This window comes from Aotus nancymaae, unplaced genomic scaffold (genome assembly GCF_030222135.1).
Source record: "Aotus nancymaae isolate 86718 unplaced genomic scaffold, 86718_ANA_hifiasm-v0.15.2.pri h1tg000079l, whole genome shotgun sequence".
Classification (NCBI taxonomy): domain Eukaryota; kingdom Metazoa; phylum Chordata; class Mammalia; order Primates; family Aotidae; genus Aotus; species Aotus nancymaae.
Genome location: NW_026988494.1, coordinates 17,695,451 through 17,722,979, shown reverse-complemented (window position 1 = coordinate 17,722,979; position 27,529 = coordinate 17,695,451). Strand labels below are relative to the sequence as shown.

General features: G+C 44.9%; 1 protein-coding gene across 2 annotated transcripts in view; it reads right to left on the bottom strand.

Annotated features, from left to right (window-relative positions):
* Positions 1-22,470, bottom strand: part of SH2D4A (SH2 domain containing 4A) — an 81,967-nt gene extending 59,497 nt beyond the window's left edge. The window contains exons 1-4 of one of the 2 annotated variants that reach the window (XM_012435257.2): positions 22,362-22,470; positions 16,205-16,589; positions 2,142-2,301; positions 475-646 (exon numbers count right to left, since the gene is read on the bottom strand). In XM_012435257.2, coding sequence (XP_012290680.2) covers positions 475-646; positions 2,142-2,301; positions 16,205-16,385 — 513 coding nt within the window. In that variant the 5' untranslated portion in view covers positions 16,386-16,589; positions 22,362-22,470. The remainder of the gene's footprint in view (positions 1-474; positions 647-2,141; positions 2,302-16,204; positions 16,590-22,361) is intronic. The other variant, XM_012435254.2, reaches the window with a different exon arrangement.
* Positions 22,471-27,529: the final 5,059 nt, after the last annotated feature.

Here is a 27,529-nt window from a genome sequence, read left to right as displayed (position 1 = left end):
CATCCTGGCCAACATGGTGAATCCCCGTCTCTATTAAAAATACAAAAATTAGTCCGTCACGGTGGTGCACACCTGTAATCCTAGCTACTCAGGAGGCTGAGGCAGGAGAACTTCTTGAACTCGGGAGGAGGAGGTTGCAGTGAGCTGAGATGGCACCATTCACTCCAGCCTGGGGGACGGAGTGAAACTCCATCTCAGAAAAAAAGAAAAAAAAAATGCCAAACTGCATTCCTAGCATTCTTGCTTGGTACTTTCAGTCTCACGAAATAGGGGGTGCTTTATTTTTCCATGAAGTAGCAGAGAGGCTAAATCCCCCAAAGTGAAATGAGCAGGAGGATCTTAAAGTTAGGAGGCGTTTCTCCCAAGAAAGCCAGTGTAGGATCCTGACACTCAGCCACATTCATCTCAGTGGCCTCAATAGCTTTTCCTCCCCCATGCTGAAATTCCACACATCTATAGATAGGAAGGACTCACTTGGATTTTCTCTTCTTCCAGAGTTGGTGCTGGGCTAGATCCTTCCCCCAAATCCTCCTTTTCTGCCAGTTTCTTGCCGATGTTCTTAGTCTGCTGGTTATCTGGAGTCTGCAGATCATGGTAGGGTGATTTTGTTTTCAAGCTGTTGGTGAATTCTTCAGTGTGAGATTTTCTGAAGAAAGGCAAAAGTGAAATTCTCAAAAAACATTCTTCAACTGGAAGAGCTTTTCCAAAGCAGATGTCGACATTCACATCATGTGGGAAAAAAGCAACAGACACCACTTACTGAGTGCTTCTAACACGCTGGGCCTAATGTAAAGACATCAAATTCATCCTCAACACAATGCTATGAGGAAGACATTGTCATCCTCATTTTGTTATAGGAGCTCCAAGAAATTTTATAATTCATCCAAGACCACATAGTAAGACAGCCAAGATCTGAACCCGGGTCTGCCCAACTCCTGGTTTAGAAGTTAACCTGTTAGAACACCATCTCCTTCTGATCAATCATTAAAGAATTCCTTTATGTTCATAAATCCACTGATAGTTTTAAAGTTACAGGCACTAGTGGGGAACATTCCCAGACCCTGAAAGTCCAATGCACCATCCATTGTGCCACAGAGCCTGCTTTGCGTCCCTTACCCTTGGGAACTGAACTGAGGTCCTCATATCTGTCCCAATTTCCACTTCTCCATCTCAGAGTAAGGCTGTCAACATCACTGCCCAGAGCCAGAGGAGGACACCCATAGCACACCAGGTACCCAGCAGAGGAGCACCATCACCTGCCTCAGTTTCCCTCCAAGTTATCTTCCTACATCTCCAGTTGATATCACTTCCCTATTGAAAAGCCTCACTGTCCACAGAACATGGTCCAAACTCCTAAATCTGGCCTTCAAAGCAGTTTCCCAAGTGTATTGCAGATGCTCAGAAGACCTCGTCATTCCCCCAAGAACCATCCGTAATCAAGTCTAGGGGTCTTGGTTAAGCCCTCTGCCTGCACTCTTTCCTGGGCTTCTGTAGCTGGAAAACCACTCCTTTCAAGGTCTGGTTCAGATTTCACCAATCAGTATGAGAGGTTCCCATCTATGCTTGGTAAACTCTCTGTTTATACCTTAGTGATAGCACAAATCACAGCCTGCACTGGGCACAGCATCTGCCTACTTCTCCCGCTAGACTGGAAGTTTCCTGTTCCTCTTTGAATTCCCAGTGCCTTGCACAGTGTAGGCACTTAAAAAACCTGATTATCCAGCTGCCTGGATCTAAGTGATCTCCTTGGAAGGCCTGAAGCTTGCAGAGTCACTGCATTTCTCACATATATTCCTGATACTCAGCTGCATCGGCCTGCATTGCTCTAACATGATTCTAGTACAGACACAGATGATCACTGGGAAACTCACACACTCATACAGACCAAAGCTGGAATGACAAGTGGGGGAATGAAGCAGCTGATTTGACCTTCATGAGGTCTTTGGTGCTATCAAAGACTTTAGACCAAAAGTCTAAATCACCCTTCTAAAGAGATCCAAGAGGTCTTTAGACCAACAGTCTAAATCAACCTTCCGAAGAGATCCAAAATGACTTTTGTGACCCTCCAACCCAACCCCACTCTCCCACCTGATACTGTGAGCAAGAGGTATGTTTGCAATGTTGGTTTGAGGATCTCATACCTGAGCTCTTCTGCCTCCTGTTCTTCTTTCAGCTGGGCCCTCTCAGCAATAATTTCATTACAGAGCACGTCATAGGGTTTATCTAGGTGGTGTTCGCCCATCACCCAGACCCAGACTTCCTTATCTGCTCCCAGCTTCCAATGAACAGATTTGCCATTCTCTGCAAACAAACAAACAAAAAATTCAGATTGAACAAATATCTTCAGTTGTAGATTACTGTTTCCCATCACTAAAGTATTTAGAGTCTTTGAAAATATATATATATATATGTATTAGATAAGGCAAAGAACTTCCGACTGCTCAAGAACATTTGTAGGTAGCAATGGTAGTGGTGGCAGTGAGAGGCAGCTTCACTGAAAATATTTGTTTCACAAATATTAGGGATATCTTTGTTGCACATGCAAAAAACATTTTATAAATGAAGAAATTGAAATGGGAGGAAAGCATTCATTGTTTGCATTATCCTTTAGGGTAACAGAGCTAGCACCTCACACCATAATTTCTTAAATCTAACAATCTCCCTGTAACCCAGAATTTTACAGCTGCTCAAGGGTGTGGCATTTATACTATGTTTACAGGATTCATTGGTGAACAGAAAGCAGGTTTTATTATTTTATTTTATTTGTATTTATTATTATTATTATTTTTTTTTTTTTTTTTTTTTTTTTGAGACGGAGTTTTGCTCTTGTTACCCAGGCTGGAGTGCAATGGCACGATCTCGGCTCACCGCAACCTCTGCCTCCTGGGTTCAAGCAATTCTCCTGCCTCAGCCTCCCGGGTAGCTGGGACTACAGGCATGCGCCACCATGCCCAGCTAATTTTTGTATTTTTTAGTAGAGACGGGGTTTCACCTTGTTGACCAGGATGGTCTAGATCTCTTGACCTCATGATCCACCCGCCTTGGCCTCCCAAAGTGCTGGGATTATAGGTGAGCCACCGCGCCCGGCTTTCTTTATTATTTTCCTTTAGAAATGGCGTCTTGCTCTGTCACTCAGGCTGGAGTACAGTGGTGAGATCATAGCTCCCTGCAGCCTTGAACTCTGGGGCTCAAGCAATCATCCCACTTCAGGCTCCCAAGTAGCTAGGACTACAGGCATGCACTACCAATTCCAGCTAATTTTTTAAATTTTTTGTAGAGATGGGGTTTTGCTTTGTTGCTCAGGATGGTCTCAAACTTCTGGCTTCAAGCAATCCTCCCACCTCAGATAAGGAGGCATTTTAGATTTAGACCAGCATGAGTTCAAATCCTAGCCCTGCCACTTACAAGCTATGTGACTTGGACAGATTAAGCTCTTTAGACTCAATTTCTTCATCTGCAAAATGGGAATACCAATATCTACTACCTAGGGTTGCTGTGAGTAGGCAGGCTACCATGCCAAGTACTTCCCCTAGTACCTGCCACATAATAGGAGTTCAATAGAGGTTAACTGCTATCATTGCTAGCCTATTATTTACTTATATGGCTGCCTCTGAGATTCACACCAACCTGTGAGAAGATAATACGGCCAGGTAGTATGATACTTGGTGAAGCTACTTAAATAACCCTTGTTTACAATTGGCCTCCCAGGTTAGATTACACCCTAGTGCTCCTGAAATGCAGCCACATGGGTCATGCTCCCTTAAACTGGGGGGCAGGACGAGAGTACCTAGGAGGGGCCAACAGAGACCATCCCTGAGTCTGCCAGACCTACCCAGGGTGACTGTGGGCCAAGGCTGGACCTCTAGTCAAGACCCCAAACCAGCAGTGCTGCTGACTGCGTGGAACAGGGCACCTGGCTGGTGCGTGTGCTGGGCCCTGTTTGATGAGTGAGACATCCACACTGAGACTGTGTCTTGTCCTCTTACACTAAGTCAAAGGAGGTTTCCAATTAAGGTGTCTTCTGTCCAGTGTATTGTTGACTTTCTTGCTGTGGCCTTGGGATACATTACCAAAGCAGGCTGCTCAAAGCCAAGCTCATGCTTTCTTTTGACCCTTTCTACCCTTGTTGGTACGATGGACACTCTGCAGTATAATCAAGTTCTAAATAGAGACATTGGGCAGATGAAACAGACTCAGAGTCTGCACTACCAAATGATTCCAGTTTACTGTTTATACCAGTGGAGAAACAGCAAATGTGGCCTCCAGGTAAGGAGGGGAAGATCAATACCACTGTGCCCAATGGGGCTGGGCAGCAGTACGAACTCTTGGCAAGCTCCTTCTCTGTTTGAGGTAATGCCAGATGGTTCATTAAGTTTAGAAAGCTGTCATACCTCATAAAACTCCCTTTATTATACTCTCTCAGGGCAACTAATAATATTTTTATTATGTCAGTCTCAGCCTTCACCTAAGTAGCTCTCTGTTGGTATTTTTTTTTGACAGCAGGAAGAAGATGCCCAGAAAGGATGGCAGGTGGCATTGTGCCAGGGGAAGAAAGAGGAAGAGCAGAGGGATTCCAGCAGCTCAGCTACGAAAGCCCAGAACAGCCTCCAGAGAGGCCACGGGCTGCAGGCAGGGGTGAAAACTCTTAGGAAAAGGGGGCATTGCTGCAGGTGGGGAGAAAAATCCTAGTACTGCATGTGAACAGTTGAGGCTTCAAAGCTAAACACAGAGAAGAGAGCAAAGTAGAGGAGCAGAGCTGAGAAAACTTTAAAGGAGGGAACAGAGAGAACATGGTGACCATACAGAAATAGTGACTCTTGGCAAGAAGACAGAGAATGAGATGTGAAATATCAGAGTTAGCAAGATTCTGAGAAACAGGCTCTTGACAGAGTGGCACTGACAATGGTCTCTGTGCTGACTCCTTACTTCCAAGAGCTCTTCAATGAGGTCAGAGAGCAGGGATACTGGAGGAGCTTCAAGTGGTTCCGTGGAACTCCCTGAAGCTCTATGAGGAGGGGGAAGTTGTTCTAGTACAATGTGTTATCTGAGATACCCTCTGCTTCACTGCAGATGAGGAATGACCCTCAAGGGTTTCATTGTAGTTCATTTTACAAGGCAGAAAATGAGTTTTTGCTATTAGCAAGATGTAGAGCTACATGCTGCAGGTGATACAGGATGAAAGAGATGTGCCCATTCCCTGCAAGTAACCTAGAGTCTACAAGAGAAGGAGCAAGACATTAGATGACTTACTTAATGAATTTTCATCATATATCTACTATGTGTCAGGCACTGAAGTAGACATAGTGTATTAGTTCATTTTCACATTGCTGATAAAGACATACCCAAGATTGAGCAATTCACAAAAGAAAGAGGTTTAATTGGACTTAAAGTTCCATGACTGGAGAAGCCTCATGATTACAGCAGAAGGCAAGGAGGAGCAAGTAATGTCTTACATGGACGGCAGCAGGCAAACAGAGTGAGGAAGATGCAAAAGTGGAAAACCCTGATAAAACCTTCAGATCTCATGAGACTTATTCTCTATCACAAGAACAGCATGGAGGAAACTATCCCCATGATTCAATTATCTCTACCAGGTCCCTCCCACAACATGTGGGAATTATGAGAGTACAGTTCAAGCTGAGATGTGGGTGGGCACACAGAACCAAGCCATATCACACAGGTAAACACTTAGGACAAGACAGCCCAGTCCCTGTCTGCAGGACACTAACATTCTAGTTGTGGGAAGCAGACACGGATATTTAACTAATTATGAAAGTATTAGAACTTGGAAAAGTAGTGGGGAGGGTTGCTAAAGGATGCTACGGGAATGCTTAGATAAAGGAACTAACCCCCTGGAGAGCCAGGGCAGCCTACATTATAACCACAGTGGATTTTCTACTAAGTCCACTGAGGATGCAAGAGATGGAGAGATTGCTCTGGAAAGACAGAGGAGAAATAAGACAAGTTCTTTGTACTGAGTATGGAAGGATGGAAATGTAATTTAGACAGAGAGTGAGGGTGGGTTTGGCATTGCATGCAAAGAACAGCGTGGCCAAAGAACAGAGAAGGGAATCACCACCAGGGCCAAGAGGGGTGCCAGAAGTCACCTGCATGTGTGTGGCACAGGCTGACCACACACAGGGGAGCAGAGGGCCACATGGCACAGGGTCCCACACACCTGGCTAAGGGACTGAATTTAGGCCCTGTACTGTGGTTAAGCCAGAAAGCTATAGTAAAATCCCAGTTTTACCCCTGGCAGGTTATGAGACCATGCATACATCAATTTATGTCTCCAAGCCTGAGTTCCTTCTATAATAAATAGAGGTAAGAAAGTCGTACCTCACAGGCCTGCTAGATGACAAATGCTCAGAATGTATTAGTTCCACATCCTTTATCTGAGTAGCCAGTGAAGAACACATGAATATTCTGAGCAGGTGGTGCTAGGATCAGAAAGTGATTAAGGAAACTCTGCTGTGCACATCAGTGTGTAGGATGGACCAGGGTGGTATGTGGTGGGTGTTCAGTCAGCATTTGGGGAAAGAATGGGGAGAGACTAGGGGTGAAAAGACCAGGAGTGAGGCAGTCAAGTCTTACACAGAGCAGGCATAGGAAAAGACATTGTTCAAGAATATAGCCAGGTTCAGGCTCCTGGATTCAAGGAAGGACTCAAAGATGATGTCAGAATCCTGAAACTCACTAACTAGGAGCACAGCAGGTGACAGGCACAAATAGTGACAAGAAAATTAATGTGCTTAAGGAATAATAAAAAAAAAGCTGTTCTGGAAGTGTAGACTACATTATTTTTGTTTTTACTAGAAATCCATATGAGGACATTCAATGGACATCTGGAATCTAGAGAATTGGAGTCCAGAAGTGAGGCTGAGATTGGCCGTGTAGACTTGGGAATGGCTCTATAGATGTCGTTATTGAAGGCACTGGTATAGATTAGCTGATAGAGAGAATGAAGCCAGGAAGAGAACCTTGGAAAAGCCAGCGCTTTATTCCGAGGGCAGAAGAAAGGGGAGGGAAGAGAGAGTCCCGATTAACAATAAACAAATGAAAAACATGGAGGATTCTGATTCCCCAAATAACCACAGTAGAGGAGACCAGAGAATCAACACCAGGGCCTCCTATGAAGTACAGGGAACAGTGGTAGCAACGTTCCATATTAAAGGGAGAAGATCCTGCCATGTCGCTGACAGAGGAAAGGGACAGGGCAGTGTTAAGTCCTCCCTGCTGAGATGAAGGGGAGGATGGTGCAGACTGAGGAAGCGGTCAGGCAGCCTTGGACTTCAGAGAGACTCATTTGAGGGACACAGGTAGGGACAGGCTACAAAGGTGAGATGGAAGGGATGGTGAGAACTGGTGCCGACAAGTCAGTATGTTGACTGTGAAGAAGAAAGGATTCCGTCCTTGGTTCAGCAAGTATTTACTGAGTGTCCACTACATTCCCGGCTCTGTTCCATAGGGCCAAAAGACAGAAAGAGCACTTGAAGAGCACAGATAGCTGAACAATTTCTTTAAATAGGAGAAACACAGGCAAGGAGTATATACCTGGGGTGTTGGAAGGGGCGAGAGTAAGGGTGTCAAGGATGACACCCAGGAAATGATGGACAGAAGGAGGTGCAAGTGAAGAATAAAGTGTTAACAAGGAGGTGAGGAAAGCTCCAGTCTGGTAAGAGAAGTTGAAAATGGAGATACACAGAACCACATTTCTGCATGCAGTGTACCTCCTTAAGCGTGCTTCCTTAAGGTACATTTCAGGGAGCCTAATGGGGCATGCACATGTCTTTTCCTACTTGAGTACTGCCCAGGCATTCTGGATATTCTGTCTGCTTCACCGTGAAATTACATGCCCTCTTTAATCAGGGTGAGTGAGGGAGGAGCTTTTTATAGCACTTCTGTTTAATTACAGGGTTTTTCTTCCCAGTCCTTGAATCATGTTTATACACTTTGGGGCTCTTCATGTTTGCTATCTTGGGAGTTTCTTGAAGAGTTTTTCTAAAACCAACTTTTCTAGAAAGGTGGATCAGTTGTGCTCAGTACCACACCACAAAGGACTACCAAGTAGATACATGTCCACACTTCATTCTGCAGAGAAATCTCCTCTAAGTTCTGACAGACTTTTCCCTGCAGGGCCTCCTATAACTAGGCAGTATTGAAAAACATCACATAAAAGTGGAGTGACACATGTCCCTGGCAAGGAGATGGCCGGGCTTGGGCCGGTCCTAGATTGCAGCAAGATGCCAGTCACAACACTGCTGTGTTGGATTCATTCCCAGGTGATGGGTTCAACAGGGTGATGCCTGAGGGTGAGATGGGGCATCAGTGTGGATTAGCTCTTCAGGGGTGGTGAATGCCAGCCTTAGACTCAGCTAAGGTAGAGACCGAGGGCTAAGACTCAGCTTAGAGGAGTCAGTCCTTGGTCTGTACCCTGAGTGGATCCAATCTGAAGGGCAATAATAGTAAAAGATATGTGTGTGTGAGAAGGGGAAGAGGCACATGCACATGCTCTCACACACACACTATGCACACCCATGCAACATGGGGAGAGAGAGTGGAGAAGAAGTGAAGGAGAATCATGTACTTTATCCCCATGAAGAGAAGACCAAGAACTGAGCCAACAGCAGCAAAAGAGAATCAACACCAGGGCCTCCTATGAAGTACAGGGAACAGTGGTAGCAACGTTCCATATTAAATACCACGGGGTCTCATCGAGGCTGCTGGAAGCAAGGTGGCCACCAACACCAAGGCTGTTACCATGCTTGCAGACTCCCAGAAACCACCGCCTTACTGTCCCAAGTGGATCTTCCTTCCCTCTGGCCTCTCCTCTAGGACACCCCCGTTCCCCTCAACTGATCCAGAAACCAGAAGATGAATGCCTGGCTGGAAGGGGCCATATCCCTTCTGACTGGTTGATGTCTGTGCCCTATCTGTCACTAAATATCATCAGGTGATTACTCACCTATTTTACAATGAGGAAGTTGAGACTTAAGGAAGTTAAATATGTTGCCCAAGATCACAGAGCTAGTGAACGCTAAGACCAGAGTTCAAAACTGTTCTGCATGAGTGGTGGCAAAACCTGTTTAGGGCTGACTTGTTGCATATGCTCCAAACTGAAATGCTTTGGAGGGTGAAAATTGAGCCATTGAAAAGGGGCGCTGGGGTGGCAACCATACACAGGACCCTGCTGGGCAAGCGGAGGTGTGAGGTCACCATCATGCTCTTTCCTGGCCCCGCAGAGCAGTGGGGTGATGAAAAGACTAGGTCTGGCCGGGCACAGTGACTTACGCCTGTAGTCCCAGCACTTTGGGAGGTGGAGGCAGGCGAATCACAAGGTCAGGAGATCGAGAGCATCCTGGCTAATACAGTGAAACCCTGTCTCTACTAAAAATACAAAAAAAAAGTCAGGCATGGTGGCACATGCCTGTAGTCCCAGTTACTCAAGAGTCTGAGGCAGAAGAATCGCTTGAACCCAGGGGGCCGAAGTTGCAGTGAGCCAAGATCATGCCACTGCACTCTAGCCTGGCAACAGACCAAGACTTGGTCTCAAAAAAAAAAAAAAAAAAAAAAAAAAAAAGAATAAAAGAAAAAAGTAAAGGCTAGGTCTAGCCCTGAATTCATTTCAATGAAGGCCAAGGCCGATTCCTATCAGAACTTCCTGAAATTTTTCAAACTTGCTTTCCCTGTGATTTCCTATGTTTGTTAGCATAGGTAACAATCCTGAAGTTATTAATACTGAAGTCAATTTTTAAACATTTTAATAAAATTTTCTATTTAGAGACACGAGGACAGAAACTTGGGGAGCCTGCATGGCACGACAGCCTAGGGAAGCAGGGGGCGGTATAGAAACAAGCGAGCTTCCGCTGGAAAAGCAGATGGAAGAACTAGAAAATAGACAAGAGGAGAGCAGTGTAGCCTGTGGCTCAGGGAAGGTGAAAGGGCTCTGATAACGTTACCCAAAAAAGGTGTTCACCATGCAGCTAGGAAGCCAATCCCACTCAAATTATAAAGCCCAGAGTTGGGGGGATCGAGAACTGGGGCTAAGGACCAGTAGTTCAGGATCGACTTGGAGTTGAACTGGACCTGAGTTCAAATTCTGACTCCACTACTGACTCATGCAAATTATGTCTCTAAGTACGTTTCCTTGATAGTAACAATAAAGGGGGCAAAATTGACCTGACTGGATTCTTGTGAGGATTAAATGAAATCATAAATACAAAGCTTATGCTTGGCACATGCTAACAGACCAATATCTTGGTAGGGGGAAGTCTCTATGCAATGGAACAGATGAAGCAAAATCCAAGGTGTCAGTGACTAGGCGGGTGGGTGAGGGTCAGGGAGAAACCAGGGTGGCTCCTGGAATTCTGGTTTCGGTGACTGGGAACAGAGCAGTACCATTCATCATGATAGAGAGTAAGAGTCAGGACCAGCAGATGCTGGAAAAAGCTGGAGTGATGCTGATGAATTGGGTTTTGCGTCAAGCTTGTGGGGCTTGTGTGTCTTGTGAAGAGAGGTGCTCACCAGGCAACTGACACTCAGGTGAGACAATCTGGGTTTGAGAGTCACTGGCATAAAGGTGATGTCTCACCTTTAAGGGCAAAAGAGTTGCTCTAGGGGGCCCGGCATGGTGGCTCACGCCTGTAATGCCAGTACTTTGGGAGTCTGAGGCAGTTGGATCACAAGGTCAAGAGTTCAAGACCAGCCTGGCCAAGATGGGGAAACCCTGTCTCTACTAAAAATAAAAAAAATTAGCTGGGCATGGTGGCAAGTGCCTGTAATCCCAGCTACTCCGGAGGCTCAGGCAGAGAATTGCTTTAACCCAGGAGGTGGCAAGAGATCATGAGCCGAGATCATGAGAGCCGAGATCACGAGTCGAGATCGTGTAACTGCACTCCAGCCTGGGCGACAGAGCCAGACTCTGTCTCCAAAAGAAAAAAAAAAAAAAGGAATTATCTTAGGGAAATAATACGAACTTCTACCTTATTCTAAGATCTGTCAACTCCTAAGAGTCTTACAACGAGCTTCAGGGAGTCTGTGAACATTGTGAGATTATACACAGAATGGTGTCTGCATGCGTTTTCCTAGCTCCAAGCTTTCAGTAAATTTTCAAAGGAGTCTATGAGCCCCCAGCCTCATTTCAAAATCACAAACCACCAATGCAGTGTGAGGTACCCCCTGGGGAATACAGATATTTAAGGAGCAGGTAGAGAAGAAAAAGAAACAGGAAGAGAGCAAGAGACTCATGAGTGAGTGGCAACTCCAAGAGAGAGGCGCCAACAGGCATCTAGAGTCAGAGGCGACTGAGGAATTGATCAAGATAAGAACTGAATCCAGCAGCTGATGCCCCTGCGCTGCCGGCCCTATTCCATGCAGTGAGTTCAAGAGGGAAAGGCAGGGAAGCAGACACTGTCAATGGCACAAACCAATGGCCTTAACGTTACTTCACAAAAAAAGGAAGGAAGGCTTTGCATAAAGGATCAGCCCCCTTGGGAACAATGAGAATGCAGCAAATGAAGCTGTATGAATCCAGGTCTGTTTCAAGGGCACACCCCTCTGGCACCACACATAGGAACCAGATCCCGGCCTATTGCATTAGGTTTCCATCAACTTGATACAGACCCCGTGAAACAAATGCTGGGAAACAAATGCTGCTAAGCCAAGGCGTCTTCTCTTTGTGTTACCCAATAAAATCACCCAAGGCGGCCCCGTGGCAGATTCCTGATGCGAGCACATGTTTTATATGAATGCAAGACACCTTCAGACAAAAGTCACTGACATTAAGCTCCAGTGAAGCTCTATGTGTAGTTTATTTGTTAACAGTGCTGGCTTTGGGAGAATCAGATCCAGGATCTATTCCAGCTGTCACTTACTAACTGTTTGCCCTGGCCAAGTTAATGAATGTCCCTGAGCATGACTTTCCTCATCTGTAAAATGTGCATAGCAACACACACTTTAGGCTTGGCTGTGATTATTTAATGAGATAATATACTTAAGCTTATTACTCAGGGTCTGATACCCAGTTAAGCGTATTGAATGCTGGCTGGTGCTACCATTATAGTCTAGACCAGCACTGTAGAAATGTGTGCCATATCAGTAACTATCACTTTTCTAGTAACCACATTAAAAAATTCAAAAGGAGGCCAAGTGCGGTGGCTCACACCTGTAATCCCAGCACTTTGGGAGGCCGAGGCTGGTGGACCACTTGAGGTCAGCAGTTTGAGACCAGCCTGCCCAACATGGTGAAACCCCATCTTTACGAAAAATACAAAAATTAGCTGGGCGTGGTGGTGCACACTTGCAATCCCAGCTACTCGGGAGGCTGAGGCAGGAGAATCACTTGAATTCAGGAGGCAGAGGTTGTAGTGAGCTGAGATCACACCACTGCACTCCAACCCAGGTGACAGAACAAGAGATTCTGTCTCAAATAAATAAATAAATAAATAAAAATAAAATCTAAAGGAACAGGTGAAATTAATTTAGATATTTTACTTTACCCAAGATATATAAAATATTATTAGTTCTATATATAAGGAGTATACAATTATTAACGTGGCATTTTCTGTTCCTTCTACCAAGTCTTTGAAATCTGATAGTTTACATGTATAGCACACTTTAACCCAGACTAGCCTCATATCCTGTGCTCAGGAGCCACATGTGGCTAGTGGTGACTGCACTGGACGGTGAGGCTATAGACCTCTAGTTCTACCCCAGCAAGCAGAATAGGTCCATACTTCTCTCCCTAAGAATCACATTCTCCCAATAAAGAAATCAGAAATGATCTTCTCATATGGTACTAATTTAAATTCACATGTTGATAGTTTTTCAGCCCCTTCTACTTCAGCCTTCAGATTACTAAAAAGTAGACAAGCCAGGCTCAGTGGCTCATGCCTATAATCCCAGCACTTTGGGAGGCAGAGGCAGGTAGATCACATGAGATCAGGAGTTTGAGACCAGGCTGGCCAACATGGTGAAACCCTATCTCTACTAAAAATACAAACATTAGCTGGGCATGATGGCAGGTGCTTATAATCCCAGCTACTCACTCAGGAGGCTGAGGCAGGAGAATCACCTGGAACTGGGAGGCAGAGGTTGCAGTGAGTTGAGATTGCACCACTGCACTGCAGCCTGGATGACAGAGTGAGACTCTGTCTCACAAAAAAAAAAGTAAGTTCCTGTGATGTACAACACACAACCATTTTAGTGATGCTCCGTAAACACTCAGCACAGGGTCTGTATATTTATAGGGAAAAATGACCAGATGACAATGAAAGAACTTCTAAGTCATCAGCTAGAGGGTGTCAAGGAATGACAGGGGTGGCATATGATATTTTTAATGAAATGAACAACCTTCAAAGCCACCATGTGGCTAAGCACTGCTAAGGAAAAGCAGCACTTAGCCCAGGACTAGCCAGAAAGGCAGGACGGGGGAGGCAGGGAGCACAGGCTTTCAGGGAGCAGATGCGCAAGTAACCTCTCAACCCACAAGGGTCCCAGGCTTAGCAGGTCTGCAGCACAAATAAACACCACTGGCAGCACCAGCCATGACATTGCTTTGGGCAGTCTATGGCTGTACCTTCAAAGACAGAGCAAAGATGAAAGAGAAGTTATGTGATTTTAGTGGGAGTGGAGGAAACTTTTTCCTTTTCTGTAGTCAGAAGAGGAACCAATTTAATACAAAATATATTTTTCCAAGTTTTCAATTTAAGGGGGTAATACAATTTGACGTGAGATATTGACAGAACTTTCATCATATATATTCGCATACTTTTCTCATGATCATTTGACTAACAAAGTTAATATAGGGTTTCTGAGAGGTAGATTCAAAACTCTACAAATTAAAAATTTAAGCAAAGAAACTGAAATTATTGTCTTAAGTCATCACAAGGAGACCAATTCAGCAAACACGAGAAACCCGAAGTCTAACAGAATCTGGGCCATTGACTCTAGTGGCAGGAACCCTTTGGCTGCCAGTCCCCAAGGTCACCCCGTTACACTCATATATGTTAGGTTCACAATGAACATGGTGCCCATAAGAGGCCCAAAATTGTATCTGAAAAACTCTGACTAGAGAATCCAAGGAGATGCATAAACCAGGCCAGAAAGACAAGAGTTATGATTCAGTTTGGCCATGTTATTTGTTGGAGGAAAAGTTATATTTTGGATAATGCAGAATAATGCAAAATACAACAGAACTGGGCATCAATTGGTGGTGCAACCTTGCATATATTACTCAACGTATCTAAGTTTCACGGCCAGGTGTGGGGCTCAGGTCTGTAATCTTAGCATTTTGGGAGGTGGGTGGATCATTTGATGTCTGGAGTTCAAGACCAGCCTGGCCAACATGATGGAACCCTGTCTCTACTAAAAATACAACAATTAGCCGGATGTGGTGGCATACGCCTGTAATCCCAGCTACTCGGAAGCCTGAGGCAGGATAATTGCTTGAATCCAGGAGACGGAGGTTGCACTGAGCTGAGATTGCACCACTGCACTCCAGCCAGGGCAACAGAGTGAGACTCAACCTCAAAAAAGCAAACAAACAAACAAAAACCGAAGTTCTCTAAGTTTCATCATCTATAAAATAGGACTGTCAACGCTGACTTTGCAGATGTTTGGTGAAGCTTAGGCATTATGTATGTAAAAGCGCTTCATGTAGTGTCTGAAACAGTAGGTGTTTCATAAATAGTTGTATTAGTCATAATGAGTAAATGATTTATTGATGTTTATTTCCTTATCATGATAAAGACATCATCAGAAAGAAGTTTTAATAAAAGTCAGTAAAACTAAAGGACGCTACACAACTTCCTTTTTGAACCTGGGCATATACCAGGCATGCAAATGAGATTCATTTTTCTCAGTCTCTGAAACCCTATGTGATTTTATGAAATTTTATTCTCCTGGTTTAATGAAACATGAAAGAGATTGGTCTCGGATGCCTCTGCAAGTGACCTTGAAAAGTGTGCTGTGTTTTCACAACCTACGTATTCACCCATGACAAATTTTGCATGTGAACAGCAGGGCGGAGGTGTGGGCGTAGTGAGAACGGAGTGAGAGGGGTAGACAATGTGTGTTTTTCTATATCTATATGTGTATATGCTTTAAGTCTTTTTTTTTTTTTTTGAGACAGGATTTATCTCTGTCACCCAGGGTGGAGCGGCTCAGTGCAGCCTCAACCTCCTGAGCTCAAGCAATTATCCCACCTCGGCCTCCCAACTAGTTGGGACTATAGGCTCGCACCACCATGCCCAGCTAATTTTTTATTTTTCCTAAAGACAAGGTCTCACTATATTGCCCAGGCTGGTAAGAACTCCTGGACTCAAGTGGTCCTCCCACCTCCGCCTCCCATACTGCTTCAATGACAGGCATGAGCCACTCACTGCACCTGGTCTGCTTTAAGTCTTAATGTACAAAGATTTCCTTCCCCATCGTCTCAAAAGAACCCTCTCAAACTACCAGAGATTCCTTTGATAATGAGGAAAGGTTTACAACTGAACAGCAGGGCCGGGGCATGGGAGTAGTGAGGATGGAGTAAGGAGTGTAGATAATGTGTGTTTTTCTGTATCTGTATGTGTATATGCTTTAAGTCTTTTTTTTTTTTTCTTTTTGAGACAGGGTCTCGCTCTCTCACCTAGGGTAAAATAATCCAACAGAACTAAGCATTGGTGGTGTAACCTTGCATATGTGCCTATGAAAAACTTATTCACACTAAAAAAAAATAGTATTATGATTTTTTTCCTTATAGCAGTTCCTTCCATTTTAAGAGGGGGTGTTCCCTAAAATGATACTTCAAAGAAAAATCTCTTGAGGTCTAATAAATGCAAACACAATTGCTATAAATATATTGATACAAGAACTTTGTGTTCTGGTAGTGGAGTATCAGGCATCAGTAACAATAAAAAAGATAGAAACCTTTCTTAATACCCCTCAAATCAAACCCCATAAGTGACTTTTTACTACAGCTTGAGGTCAGTCTGGCTTCAAGTAAGAGATTTCCTTACAGCCAAGCAACTCCATGGTGAATGCTATGTGTGTGTGTAGACTTCAAGTAGATATACTGCACTATTAGATTCTCAATAACATTTAGGATTCATCTGCCAAACTGGACTTGCACCTGCTTTGCTTGTGACTAGCGTGAAATTGTCAAAGCAAGCCAGGAGCTATTCTACCAACACACTCACAAAAGAAATGTGGCTAAGTTTACCTTTCTTTGGTCTGTGTTTCACTGGCAGGGACTCCTTTCTTTCCATTGCTGCTTCTCTTTCTTTCCATCGCCGGATCTGTTCCTCTCTCATCTTGAAGAACAGGATCTGTTTCTGTTCTTCGCTGAGCTCTGCCAGTAGATCAGGATCTATGTACATTTCCGACAGTATCTGTTTCAGCATCTTTGCAGTTCTGGAGTCTTTTATACCTGTGGCAAAAGTTCCTGAAACTGCCCTCCAGGTGTGCCTCCACCTGTCCTGGCACTTGGGCGTGTCCACAAACCTTCCCAAATGGCTCCCGATCCTGGCTGACCGGGACAATAATTCAGCAAACTGGCTCCTGAGACCTGGCACCAAATGTCCTGTCCAAAATGCTGTTCAATGAACCTGCAGAGAGAAGGAGCCCAAATTCAGGCAGTGTGTTAAAATGTATGGACACTGGCTAGGACAAGTTTTAAAAGAAAAGTTTGGAGGAAATACGGTATCACTTTCCATTTCAGGGGGAAACAGAAGAAGAAAACCTGAGGCACTCTTTGTTAAGAGTTTGTATAACCTCTATCCTGTAATTTCTAAAGATACTTTATCAAAAAAAGAAAGAAAGAAAGAAAGAAAGAAAGAAAACAAATCCTAACTTTATACAGGTCAATCTCAGGGAAACAAAAAAGTTCACAGAGGTTTGTCCCACTCCCAACTAAGCAAACATATTATTATCCCAATTATCCCAGAGCCTAAAAAACCACCAACTGTGTGGCTGAAAAAAGAAAGAAAAGAAAAAGGTCACAGGAAGAAATTAAAAGGCTCTTTGCAAAGTACCTATTTCAAAAGAAAATACCATTTTTGAGATATCACAGAGTAACTTAGCCCAAACCAAAATAGAGCCATGCTCAAGGAAGAAAAAGGAAAAAATCAAAATTAGACCACTAGGCAATTTCTGTAATTTCCTTAAAACGTAGCACTAAATAAACACAATTTTGTACTTTCATCTTCACAAAAGAATAATGTAATTCCCAGACAACCTACTAGGGCCATGAAAATTGGGGCAGGTGCAAGACAGAACATTCATCTACACACTGGAAGGTCACCAAGTTTTAGGTGTGCATTTTCCAGATAATCTAGTTCAATAAAATCTAAATTGACAGACATGAAGAGGTCATTAGGTTTATAACAAAGGATCCTTGAATTATATGAGTTTACTATATGGTTCCTTGAAAGAGAAGCTACAAATTGAGCATGCGCAGCGGCTTCTCAGAGGTTCTCCTGGGGTTGGAAATCCTACTGACATTTCATTCTGCTTTTCACATTTCTGTTTGGTTGGCTTGAAACTATTACCAAACTGTCATACTTTTTTTTTTCTCTCTCTCCCCTTTTTAAAAAAAATAAATTCTAAGTCTCATAAACCATCATACTTTTGTAATCAGAAAAAACTATGTAAATATTTCCATTCTGGAAAACAAAAGACTGGATTTCATGTAGTAAGATTTAAAAAAAAAAAAACTTACTACAAATTTTTCGGAGTCACTTGTGTTCTAAGAAATTGACCAATAATTTGGCACTTACAATAACACCTCAATAATCTTACCACCTTGCCACGTGCTCTCAAATGTCTTGTTTCTCCATACTATGTTCAAACACTCTTAAACTTCAGACAAGTCACTTAGCCACATTGTGGCCATAGTAGTGTTGGTTTCTCTTATTTCCTTCACCTTGTCATTGATACAGCTAGATGTGTAATGTTCCTCTCACCACCTGGGAGCCTCCTTCAGCTTCCCCTCTTCCCCCTATTCCTTGCAAAGTTGTTTCTTGACGTAACACCAGTCTTTTGAGACAAGCACACTCAATAGCCAGGCTATCCCAGAGCGGCGTGGATACGCAGCACTTAGATTCACTGACTATTCATTGTGAAGCCAGAGCCTTGATGAACTTACAACTATCCCTACTGACTACAACCAATAATCTCGGCAGCATTCAACTACCAGAATCCAAATGGAACCAAATATTAGGAGAAAAATGTTAAAGGATTAAAAGTAATGTCACACCCCTCCCAAGTCCCCTTGTCAACTTTATATTTTGCATTGAGATACCCTCAAAGGTTTGAACAGCCAAAAAAATGAATGTCTTGTAATGATTTCTTGAATTTTTGTTTCTAGCAGCTTCTCAAAGGGAGGAGCCAATGAAATCCACAGGCTCTGAGATAAAGTGTTAAGAAACCAAGGGGAATGGCTCCTTGACATTCCAGTAAATATACCTATGTTGCAATGGTTGACTTTTGCAGAAATCAAACACGGCAGAAAATGAACAGTTCAGTAAGGTTTGAGACTTCTGCTCTGTTCCCCATTCTGAATACAGTGAATTCAAGGTGTGGGCAGAACCTAAAATCTAAAACTCTTAACATGCCAAAGTCACATTCCTCCTCTCTCCCCCGACCCCCTGCATATTCCTGATAACACAGCTAACAATTCTTGTACCAGGCATCATCTTTGTTCTTTTGGGTTGTTTTTTTTTTTTTTTTTTTTTTTTTTTTGAGATGGTGTTTCACTCTAGTTGCTCAGGCTGGAGTGCAATCACACTATCTTGGCTCACTGCAACCTCTGCCTCTTGGGTTCAAGCAATTCTCCTGCCTCAGCCTCCCAAGTAGCTAGGACTACAGGCATACACCACCATGCCCGACTAATTCTGTATTTTTAGTACAGATGGGGGTTTCTCCATGTTGGTCAAGTTGGTCTCGAACTCCTGACCTCAGGTAGGATCTGCCTGCCTCGGCCTCCCAAAATGCTGGGATTACAGGCATGAGCCACTTCATCCTCACAATAACCCTTTGAGTCCAGTCCATCACTATGCCCATTTTACAGATTAGGAAGACAGAGCACAGGTCAGCAGCTGGTAAGTGTCAGAGCTGGGCAGTTCAGCTCTAAGTCAGCTTCACTATAATCCACAACACAGAGGCCTTTTTCGTGAGTTTATTTGTGTGCCCAGAATCAGAACAGCAGGATGTGGTGCCACGTATGAAATTTCAGAATGAAAGCCAGCAAATTCCTGCAGCCACAGAAATGCTGAACTGATGGTACTAGACACAGGGCAGAAGCCTCCTCCTGGTCAACTGCAGCTAAGCTTAGGGGGGGCCAGGTATTGAACACATGCCAGCCAGGAAGGACAGCAAGGAACCGACTGTCACAGTGGCCCAGGTGTGGACATTGTTTACCCATTTATTCGCCAGCCACTTAGTCCTCTCCATTTCCCTTTGCACTTAGTCATCCACTTCGTCTCCACAATTTCCCCTTCCAAACAAACACTAAGAACAGCGCAAACAGCACAGCCTCTCATATGTACAAGGAGGTTCACGGCACCTCTGTGATGAAATGCTCATATTATTTCCATTTTATGTTGTTTTGTTTTGCCTTTTACAGAAAATGTGGTTTTCTAACATTCAAGTTAACTAGTTCATCTTGAAGGAAAGACACTGGCTTCCTTGTGCCTCCAAGAATACTTGGGGCACCCAGCCGACAACTATCTGTGGTCAGGCTGTTGACGATGTGGCTATTCTGTGGCTGCTGAATGGTGCTGGTGTAAATTACCTCTCCCCCTCACTCCCTAATTCCCATCCCCTAACCCCCACCCCAAGCCTTTCTCAGACTCCAACTCAAGCTCAGCACGGTGCATCCAAGACACCCACAGACAATTCAGCCTCAATTCCCAGCTCTGCCTCTAATGAGCAGTGTGACTCTAGGCTGTCACCTCACCTTCTTGGGATTCAGCTTCCTCATCTGTGAAATGAAGGCCAGTTCAGTCTGTGACTCCTCATAATATGTGGTTTATGTGACATAATCTACTGTGAAGTGACAGAACCTGGTAGAGCCAGGGTAGAAGAAATAGAAATGAGGAAATTAACTAACCGGGTTTTCCCACTTTCACTCTCTGACAAGGACAAATAGTCATTGCTGATACTGATTCAAACTCAAAGGACTTTCCCATAACATATCAAGTGCAGCAAACCTCTAGTTATTCAAGATCCAATAAAGGAAAAGCTCAGCTAACACAAAACCATTCTTAAGAGAGAGAAAGATAAGCAACAAGCCCACACCTGCTATTTATTCTGAACACCAATTGCTAAAGGGTGAGAGAATCAGCTGTTTTCCACGATACCATAGATTTGGCTTGATTCTCACACCTTCACACTGTTCTACAATACAACTGTCTTTTGGATAACTCTGGCGTCTAAACAAAATAAAAATTTTACAAGGCCTAAGATACAGCCTAAATCATAAAAAGAGTAAGCCGGGCACAGTCGTTCCACCTGTAATCCCAACACTTTGGGAGGTGGAGGTGGGTGGATTGCTTGAGCGCAGGAGTTTGAGACCAGCTTGGGTAACATGGCAAAACCCTGTCTCTACACAAAATATAAAAATTAACCAGGTGTGGTGGCCTGCACCTATAGTCCCAGCTACTTGGGAGACTGAAGTGGGAGGATTGCTTGAGCTGCAGAGTTTGAGGCTGCAATGAGCCGAGATCATACACTGCACTGTGGCCTGGGTGACAGAACGAGACCCTGTCCCAAAAATTAAAAATATCAGGTCTGTGCAAAAGTATTGCAGTTTTTATGGCCAAAAAATGTAACTGTTTTTTGCCATAAAAACTGCAATTTACAGCCGGGAACAGTGGCTCACGCCTGTAATCCCAACACTTTGGGAGGCCGAGGCACGCGGATCACAGTCTGGAATTCAAGAGCAGCTGGCCCCATCTCTACTACAAATACAAAAATTAGCCAGGCACCTGCCTGTAATCCAAGCTACTTGGAAGGCTGAGGCAGGAGAATTGCTTGAACCTGGACCTGGGAGGTGGAGGCTGCAGTGAGTCAAGATCACGCCACTGCATTCCAGACTGGGCTAAAAAGCCCAAGACTCCGTCTCAAAAACAAACAAACAAAAACAACAATGAAAAAACGCAGTTACTTTTGCATCGACCTAATATAATAAAAAATAACTAAAAGTATTGTAGTACCGACAGTGTAACTATAACATTAACAATAGTTTGAATTCTAATTCCTTTAAAACAGCCAGCTCTGTGGTCCAACTTTATTTTCTTAAAGTTTATCTTATTCATCTACCAGCAAAAGGGCTGTTTTTGACCATGAAACAAATTACCAGAGATGACAGCAATTTGGCAAGTTTTGTAAATATATACTATTCTTCAGAAATTTGAGTTTACTGTACACACAGATTTAGTATATCTAGAAAATTCCACTCATGCCAAATCTATGCCCCTGTATACTTTCCACTTATTTATTCACTATTTTAAAATAATGGTACCCAAGTCATTGTTTCTATTAAAACAGCAGTCAAACAAAAGCCTTTTTCCGACAATGAGGAGCATCTGTCTGAAAGGGGGAGGTTCCACGCTTGCTGCTTCTCTAAGCTTCCTGGGAAGGGAGAGACAACTCAGAAAATCTACAAACTATGGCTCCTCCCGGGGCTCGCGTGACCCCCGAGTCCAGCAGTGGGCAGGGGCGCCCTTGGTTGAGCCCACTGGGCACCAAGTCTGGGTCTGAGACCCAGGGAGGCGGCGCTGCACGTGCCTCCGCGAGCGCCCCGACCCCACGTGGGGGCGCCCCTGGGTGCCGGCACGCAGGGAACGCGCTGCAGGGGTGCTGCGCCGGCTGCCACCGTTTCCCGGGACTTCCCTCTTGGAAGATATCCTGGCGCAGGACGGGGCTGTGCTCCTGCTAGGAGTCTAGAAACTCCAGGCCAGCCCGGATCCTCTAGGGGCCTGCACTCCCCGAGGGTGGAAGCACGCGCCTCAAGTCCTTGCCCGATCCCAGAACTTCCCCAAAAGTCTCCTCAGCCCCGGCAGACCCTCCCGCTCGGAGCTCACCCTGCTACCCACTGCAAGTCCCCGGGCTCCGGGGACAGCCACTCACCCAGCCAGCGGCTCCAGACACCGGACACCAGACACCGGACACCCGCCGCGGCCGCGCTAGGCGTCCAGCCCCGCACCTGAGCCCGCCCCGCGCGCCGTGGAGGGGTGGAGGCGGGGTGAGTCTTCCGCCCGCCCGCTCTGGGCCCTGCGCCTCCCAGGTACCCCTGCAAGTCTGGAGGAAATTCCCTTCCCCCCACTCCCACCCCATGCACCCTCTCCCTAAAGCCTCTCCCCACCCCCAGCACCTACCAGTGCTGGGCGCGCCTGGACAAGGTGGCCTGATCGCCCGCCACATCCACTTGACTGCCAGAAGCCGTCGGAGAAGGGAGGAAGGGAAAGGCAGAGGCGCCCCGAGCGGCGCAGGCGGGCTGGGCAAACACTCAGGCCGCGACGCCAAACAGCTCCCGCAGCCGGCCCGCCCGCGCCGCCCTGCCGCGCCCACATGCTAGGGTGACTGACGGGGCGCGATCGCGGCCCCACCCGGGCTCCTGGAGGCTCTCCAGGGCCACTTGTCCGCGAGGCTGCGTGGCCTGCGCATCTTGGGCCGCCTGGCCCTCGCTCTGTCCTCCAACTGCGGTGGTCCTCTCCTCTCTTACTTCAGGGGACTGGGATCCGCAGTCTGCGATCTCTTGGAGACTGCGGGACTTAGATTAAATCAGCAGGCCTGGCCCTTTCCCCGTTTCAGAGTTCACAGTTCCTTGTGAGGTGGAGGGTAGGAGGGTGCCCTGGCCCCACTTGTTAACTCTGCTTGCGTGCTTCAGGCCAAGCCGGCTCTAGAGCTTACTTTTTTTTCCTTTTGTTGACATTAGGTAAATGATCAAACTCTCTGGCACTTGTGGTTCAGGTGTGGCTTTGTAGGGCAAGATGAAGGAGAAAGGCTGGAGAGGAGACCGCAGTCAACATAGACAGGGGGAGAAAATGGAAGAAAACTGGAGGGTAAGTCTAGATGTTGATAGGAGCCTTGTGGATTGCAGCAAGAACAGGTTGGGGTGGTGCCTGAAGACATCAGGGAGGAGCTGGCAGTCCACAGAGGAAATCTTGGAGGAAAATTCAGCAGAAGCAGAGTGGAAAGGCATTTCCACTGGAGGACATTTTGCATCCTTGAGGAGCATGTGGAAGAAAACCGTCTGCTTTGGGGAACCCCAGATTTTGTGTGTTGGGGACTTAGTGTCATGTAATAAACAGTAATCACCAGTTGTCCTCTCCACAGCCTACCTGACCTCTTCAGGAGCCTGACCTGCTGGGTTCAAACACAAAATGTCATTCCCCACCTCTCCCAACTGCAGAAGATACGGCTGAGTTAGATCAAGCATCAGGGCAGATGGCATTGTCAGGAAAGGAGACCCAGCTATGTAGGAACCATTCCAAGGAGCCTATCAGGGAGGAATTTCTGGTCTAAGGCTTAGTCCCACTGCGGATTAAATGATAACCTATGGGGTGCTTTAGGCTGAAGTGAGATTGGCCCCTGGAAAGCTGCTATGGCCAGATCCAAATGAATCCTAGCCCTGCATGTATGGGTGGGTTGAAGAACTATACAGCGTGGTTTATCATTTAGGAAAAATCCCACAGGACACTGATGGTCAGTTACCTTCCTCACACCCAGTCTCTCTTCAGCTCCTGACCAGTCCTTTCTTATAATAGCTCTGTCACTGTGCTACTAATCTCTGTACCTCAGTTTCCTCCTCTGGATAAAGAGTGCCTGCCTCCTTATATTGTTAAGAGGGTTAAATGAGATACTGCATGCAAAGAGATGAGAACAGCTCTTGGCACATGGTGAGTGTTCAAACACATTCACTCAGATCAGTTCATACCACGTTATGGTACTGTACTTCCAAGTTCCCGCCATCTCACCCAAGGCTAAGGGCTCTGCCCACCATGCTACCTAGACTCCAAGTCATTCACAGGGATCCCATCCTCCTGGTATTCATATACCCTGGAGTAGCTCCCGCCCACTTTGTAAGGGTTGGTCTGCTTGACCAACAGAACCTGGCTGAAGTGATGATAGTATGCCACTTCGGAGATTAAGTTAGGAAATACCTTGGAACTCTTATCTTGAAAGAATGTTAACAGCCCAAAGGAATGCACACCGTACCCAAATAGTGCAATCCACGCAGAACCCAGACTCTCTTCCGTCTTCTCTCATCTGCCCCTTTCCATCCCTCTTCTCTTGTGCCTCTTTCCTGTATACGCCATGATCTCTTCTCTTATTTCTATAGTTTCTTCTCCAACCTCTTCACTTGGTCTCCCCTCTCCTCTACCACCTTCTCTTTTTGTTCCCTTTCTCCTGACTCCTGGAATTTCCACTTTTAATTGGTATGGTCTGGAAGATAAAACATACATATTTTTCCCTTAATTTCAAAAGTAGACAATAATTTTTTTTTTCAGATGGAGTTTCACTCTTTTTGCCCAGGCTGGAGTGTAGTGGCCCAATCTTGGCTCACTGCAACCTCTGCCTCCTGGGTTCAAGTGATTCTCCTGCCTTACCCTCGAGAGGAGCTGGGATTACAGGCACCTGCCACCATGCCTGACTAATTTTGTATTTTTTAAATTTTTTTTTAGTAGAGACAAGGTTTCACCATGTTGGCCAGGCTGGTCTGGAATTCCTTATCTCAGGTGATCCGCCCACCTCGGCCCCCCGCAAAGTGCTGGGATTATAGGCATGAACCAGTGCGCCCATCCAAAAATGTTTTATAATGCTCAAAAAAAACCCGGGTGGCCTATTACTTGTGAAGCCCTCAGTTACTTTTTCCCTCCCTTTGAGCCAGTACTCCCAGAGGAAAACATTTCCCCCTCCATGATCTAGGATGTGTCGTAGAGAAGAATGTGGGGAGGACTGCTGACAGGGGCTGGCCACTGGCGAGTCATATTCACGAAGATGGTGGCACCAACACGTGTGTTCAGGAATGCTCTGCTGCAGCGTTCTCTACCAGCACTCAAAGAGGAAAGCTAAATGTCTATTTATTGGGTACTAAAATTTTCAATTTGTCTTTTATTTGTAGTAATGATTACCATGAAACAAATAGCTTGCACTTTAATGGATGTGTTTCTTGCCCTTCCATTTAGAATGTTGCTTAGGGGCCCTGCTGCCCAGGACTGTCAAGTAAAATGGCATAGCATGGCACCTGTACAACTCTGGATGAGCAGGGAGCAAGCACAGAGATCACTGTGTGTAAGGCGCCCCCTGGAGCTGTGCAACGCTGCCAGCCCTATTGATACCAGAAAGACAGGAGAAGACACTTTGCACTTTTTCTAAGTTAAAGATTAATCCTTAAGTTCTACAGACGATGAAAATTACCTTCATATGTTTTCTTTATTAAATAGGATATTTTTCCTGTCATGTTTTATGATCAGCATCAGAAACCTAAACCACTTTTTTAACTGTTAAAGCAGTTATATACTTATTCCACAGTGAATGTCATGTACATATGAAAAAAAATACAAAAACATTTAAACTTTTATAAAAACTGATCAAATCTAAAAAAGTCTCAACAAGTTTATCAATAATTAAAAGTATATTGAGGGTCTGCTATGTTTTCAGCTTTCTGTGAGCAGTTAGATTTGATTTTGGACTTTTCATTTCTGTATGACTCTGTGTGAGCCTTTATTCATCTTCATAAACAGCAAGATAAGTTATTGGTCTTTACAGTCATCTGAAATTACGTTACTGTAATTTTTAATGTTTTTCCAAGAGTTACCTTTATGGAATTGTTTCTTTTCTTTTTTTTTTTTTTTTTTAGATGGAGTCTCACTCTGTTACCCAGGCTGGAGTGCAGTAAGGCGATCTCAGCTCACTGCAACCTCCATATCCCAGGTTCAAGCAATTCTCCTGCCTCAGCCTCCTGAGTAGCTGGGATTACAGGTGCCTGCCACCACGCTCGGCTAATTTTTTTTTTTTTTTTGTATTTTTGGTAGAGATAGCGTTTCGCCATGTTAGCTAGCCTGGTCTTGAACTCCTGACCTTAGATGATCCACCTGCCTTGGCCTCCCAAAGTGCTGGGATTACAGGCATGAGCCACCACGCCTGGCAAATTGTTTCTTTAAAATCCACACTCTGAGTTGCCAATTAGACATTCCTGGTTTCTTATATTTCTGTAATACAGTGACAAGTAGCCCACGGCTCAGAGAACTGCTGACCTAAAACTTATGGGTGGAATTGGACAGCCGCTATCTAAATGATGTGGTATCTCTGCAGTGGCCTGTGGGAACCAGTGCTTTTCTACAGGTCAGAGCTCTGGGAGAGGAGCAGAAGCAAATTTTTTCTAATATTCTGGTGTTCCCTGGATCTTCCCAGGCAGTTTTGAGTAGGTCTACTAGACTTATCAAATCAAATCTCATCTCTTTCTTCAACCAGATTCAGCAATGGGTTTCCATTTCCTAGCTTCTCTTACATGCAATCTTTGCAAAAAGTGCACAAATCCCTTTTAGTTTTATAAGGGATTTTCTGCAAGTAACTGCAGCAGTTCTCAAGTACATATTAAAATAACCCAGGAAGATTTTCTTTGTAACATTTGCCTCTTTGTCTACTCCTCCAAGGAGTTATTTGATTGGGATGGGATGAAGCACAGATATCATCATGTTTTCAAAGCATCCAAGGGGATACTAATGTGTGGCCAAGGTTGAGAGTCACTAAAATATATGGAAATAAAGTTATTTGGTTATAAGAAATGTTGGAAAAGTAGTCATGGCACTTTCTGTATTTTACTGAAACATACATAAGGCTAGATATTCATCTTCTTGGTTCTGATCTTTGAGTGAGTTCCTAAACTTTGTCTGGGATGGACTTTCCTACCAAACACATTCTGTCATTTAATAGGATAGGAATGAAATGAGATTCATAAGATGACAGTGTCTGGCTTATTATAGGATGCCCAATACAAGTTTTGCTTCTTTTTTTTTTTTTTCTGAGATGGAGTCTGGCTCTGTTGCCCAGACTGGAGTGCAACGGCATGAGTCTGTCTGGCTTATTATAGGATGCCCAATACAAGTTTTGCTTCTTTTTTTTTTTTTTCTGAGATGGAGTCTGGCTCTGTTGCCCAGGCTGGAGTGCAACGGCATGAATCTCAGCTCACTGCAACCTCCACTCCTGGGTTCATGTGATTCTTCTGCCTCAGCCTCCCAAGTAGCTAGAATTACAGGTACTTGCCACCACACCTGGCTAATTTTTGTATTTTTAGTAGAGATGGGGTTTCACTATGTTGGCCAGGCTGATCTCAAACGCCTGACCTCGTGATCCACCCACCTCGGCCTCCCAAAGTGCTGGGATTACAGGCATGCCTTTTCTTCCTTTCACTTCTTCCTGGTTCTGAAACCCCCAAAGTTCCCTCTGGGCCTTTAACTGAGGAAAGCATTTCCCTCTTGGGCACCAAAGACTCCCCTACTCCCACACACACCCCATGCCTGGCTCCAAGTGTCCTCCA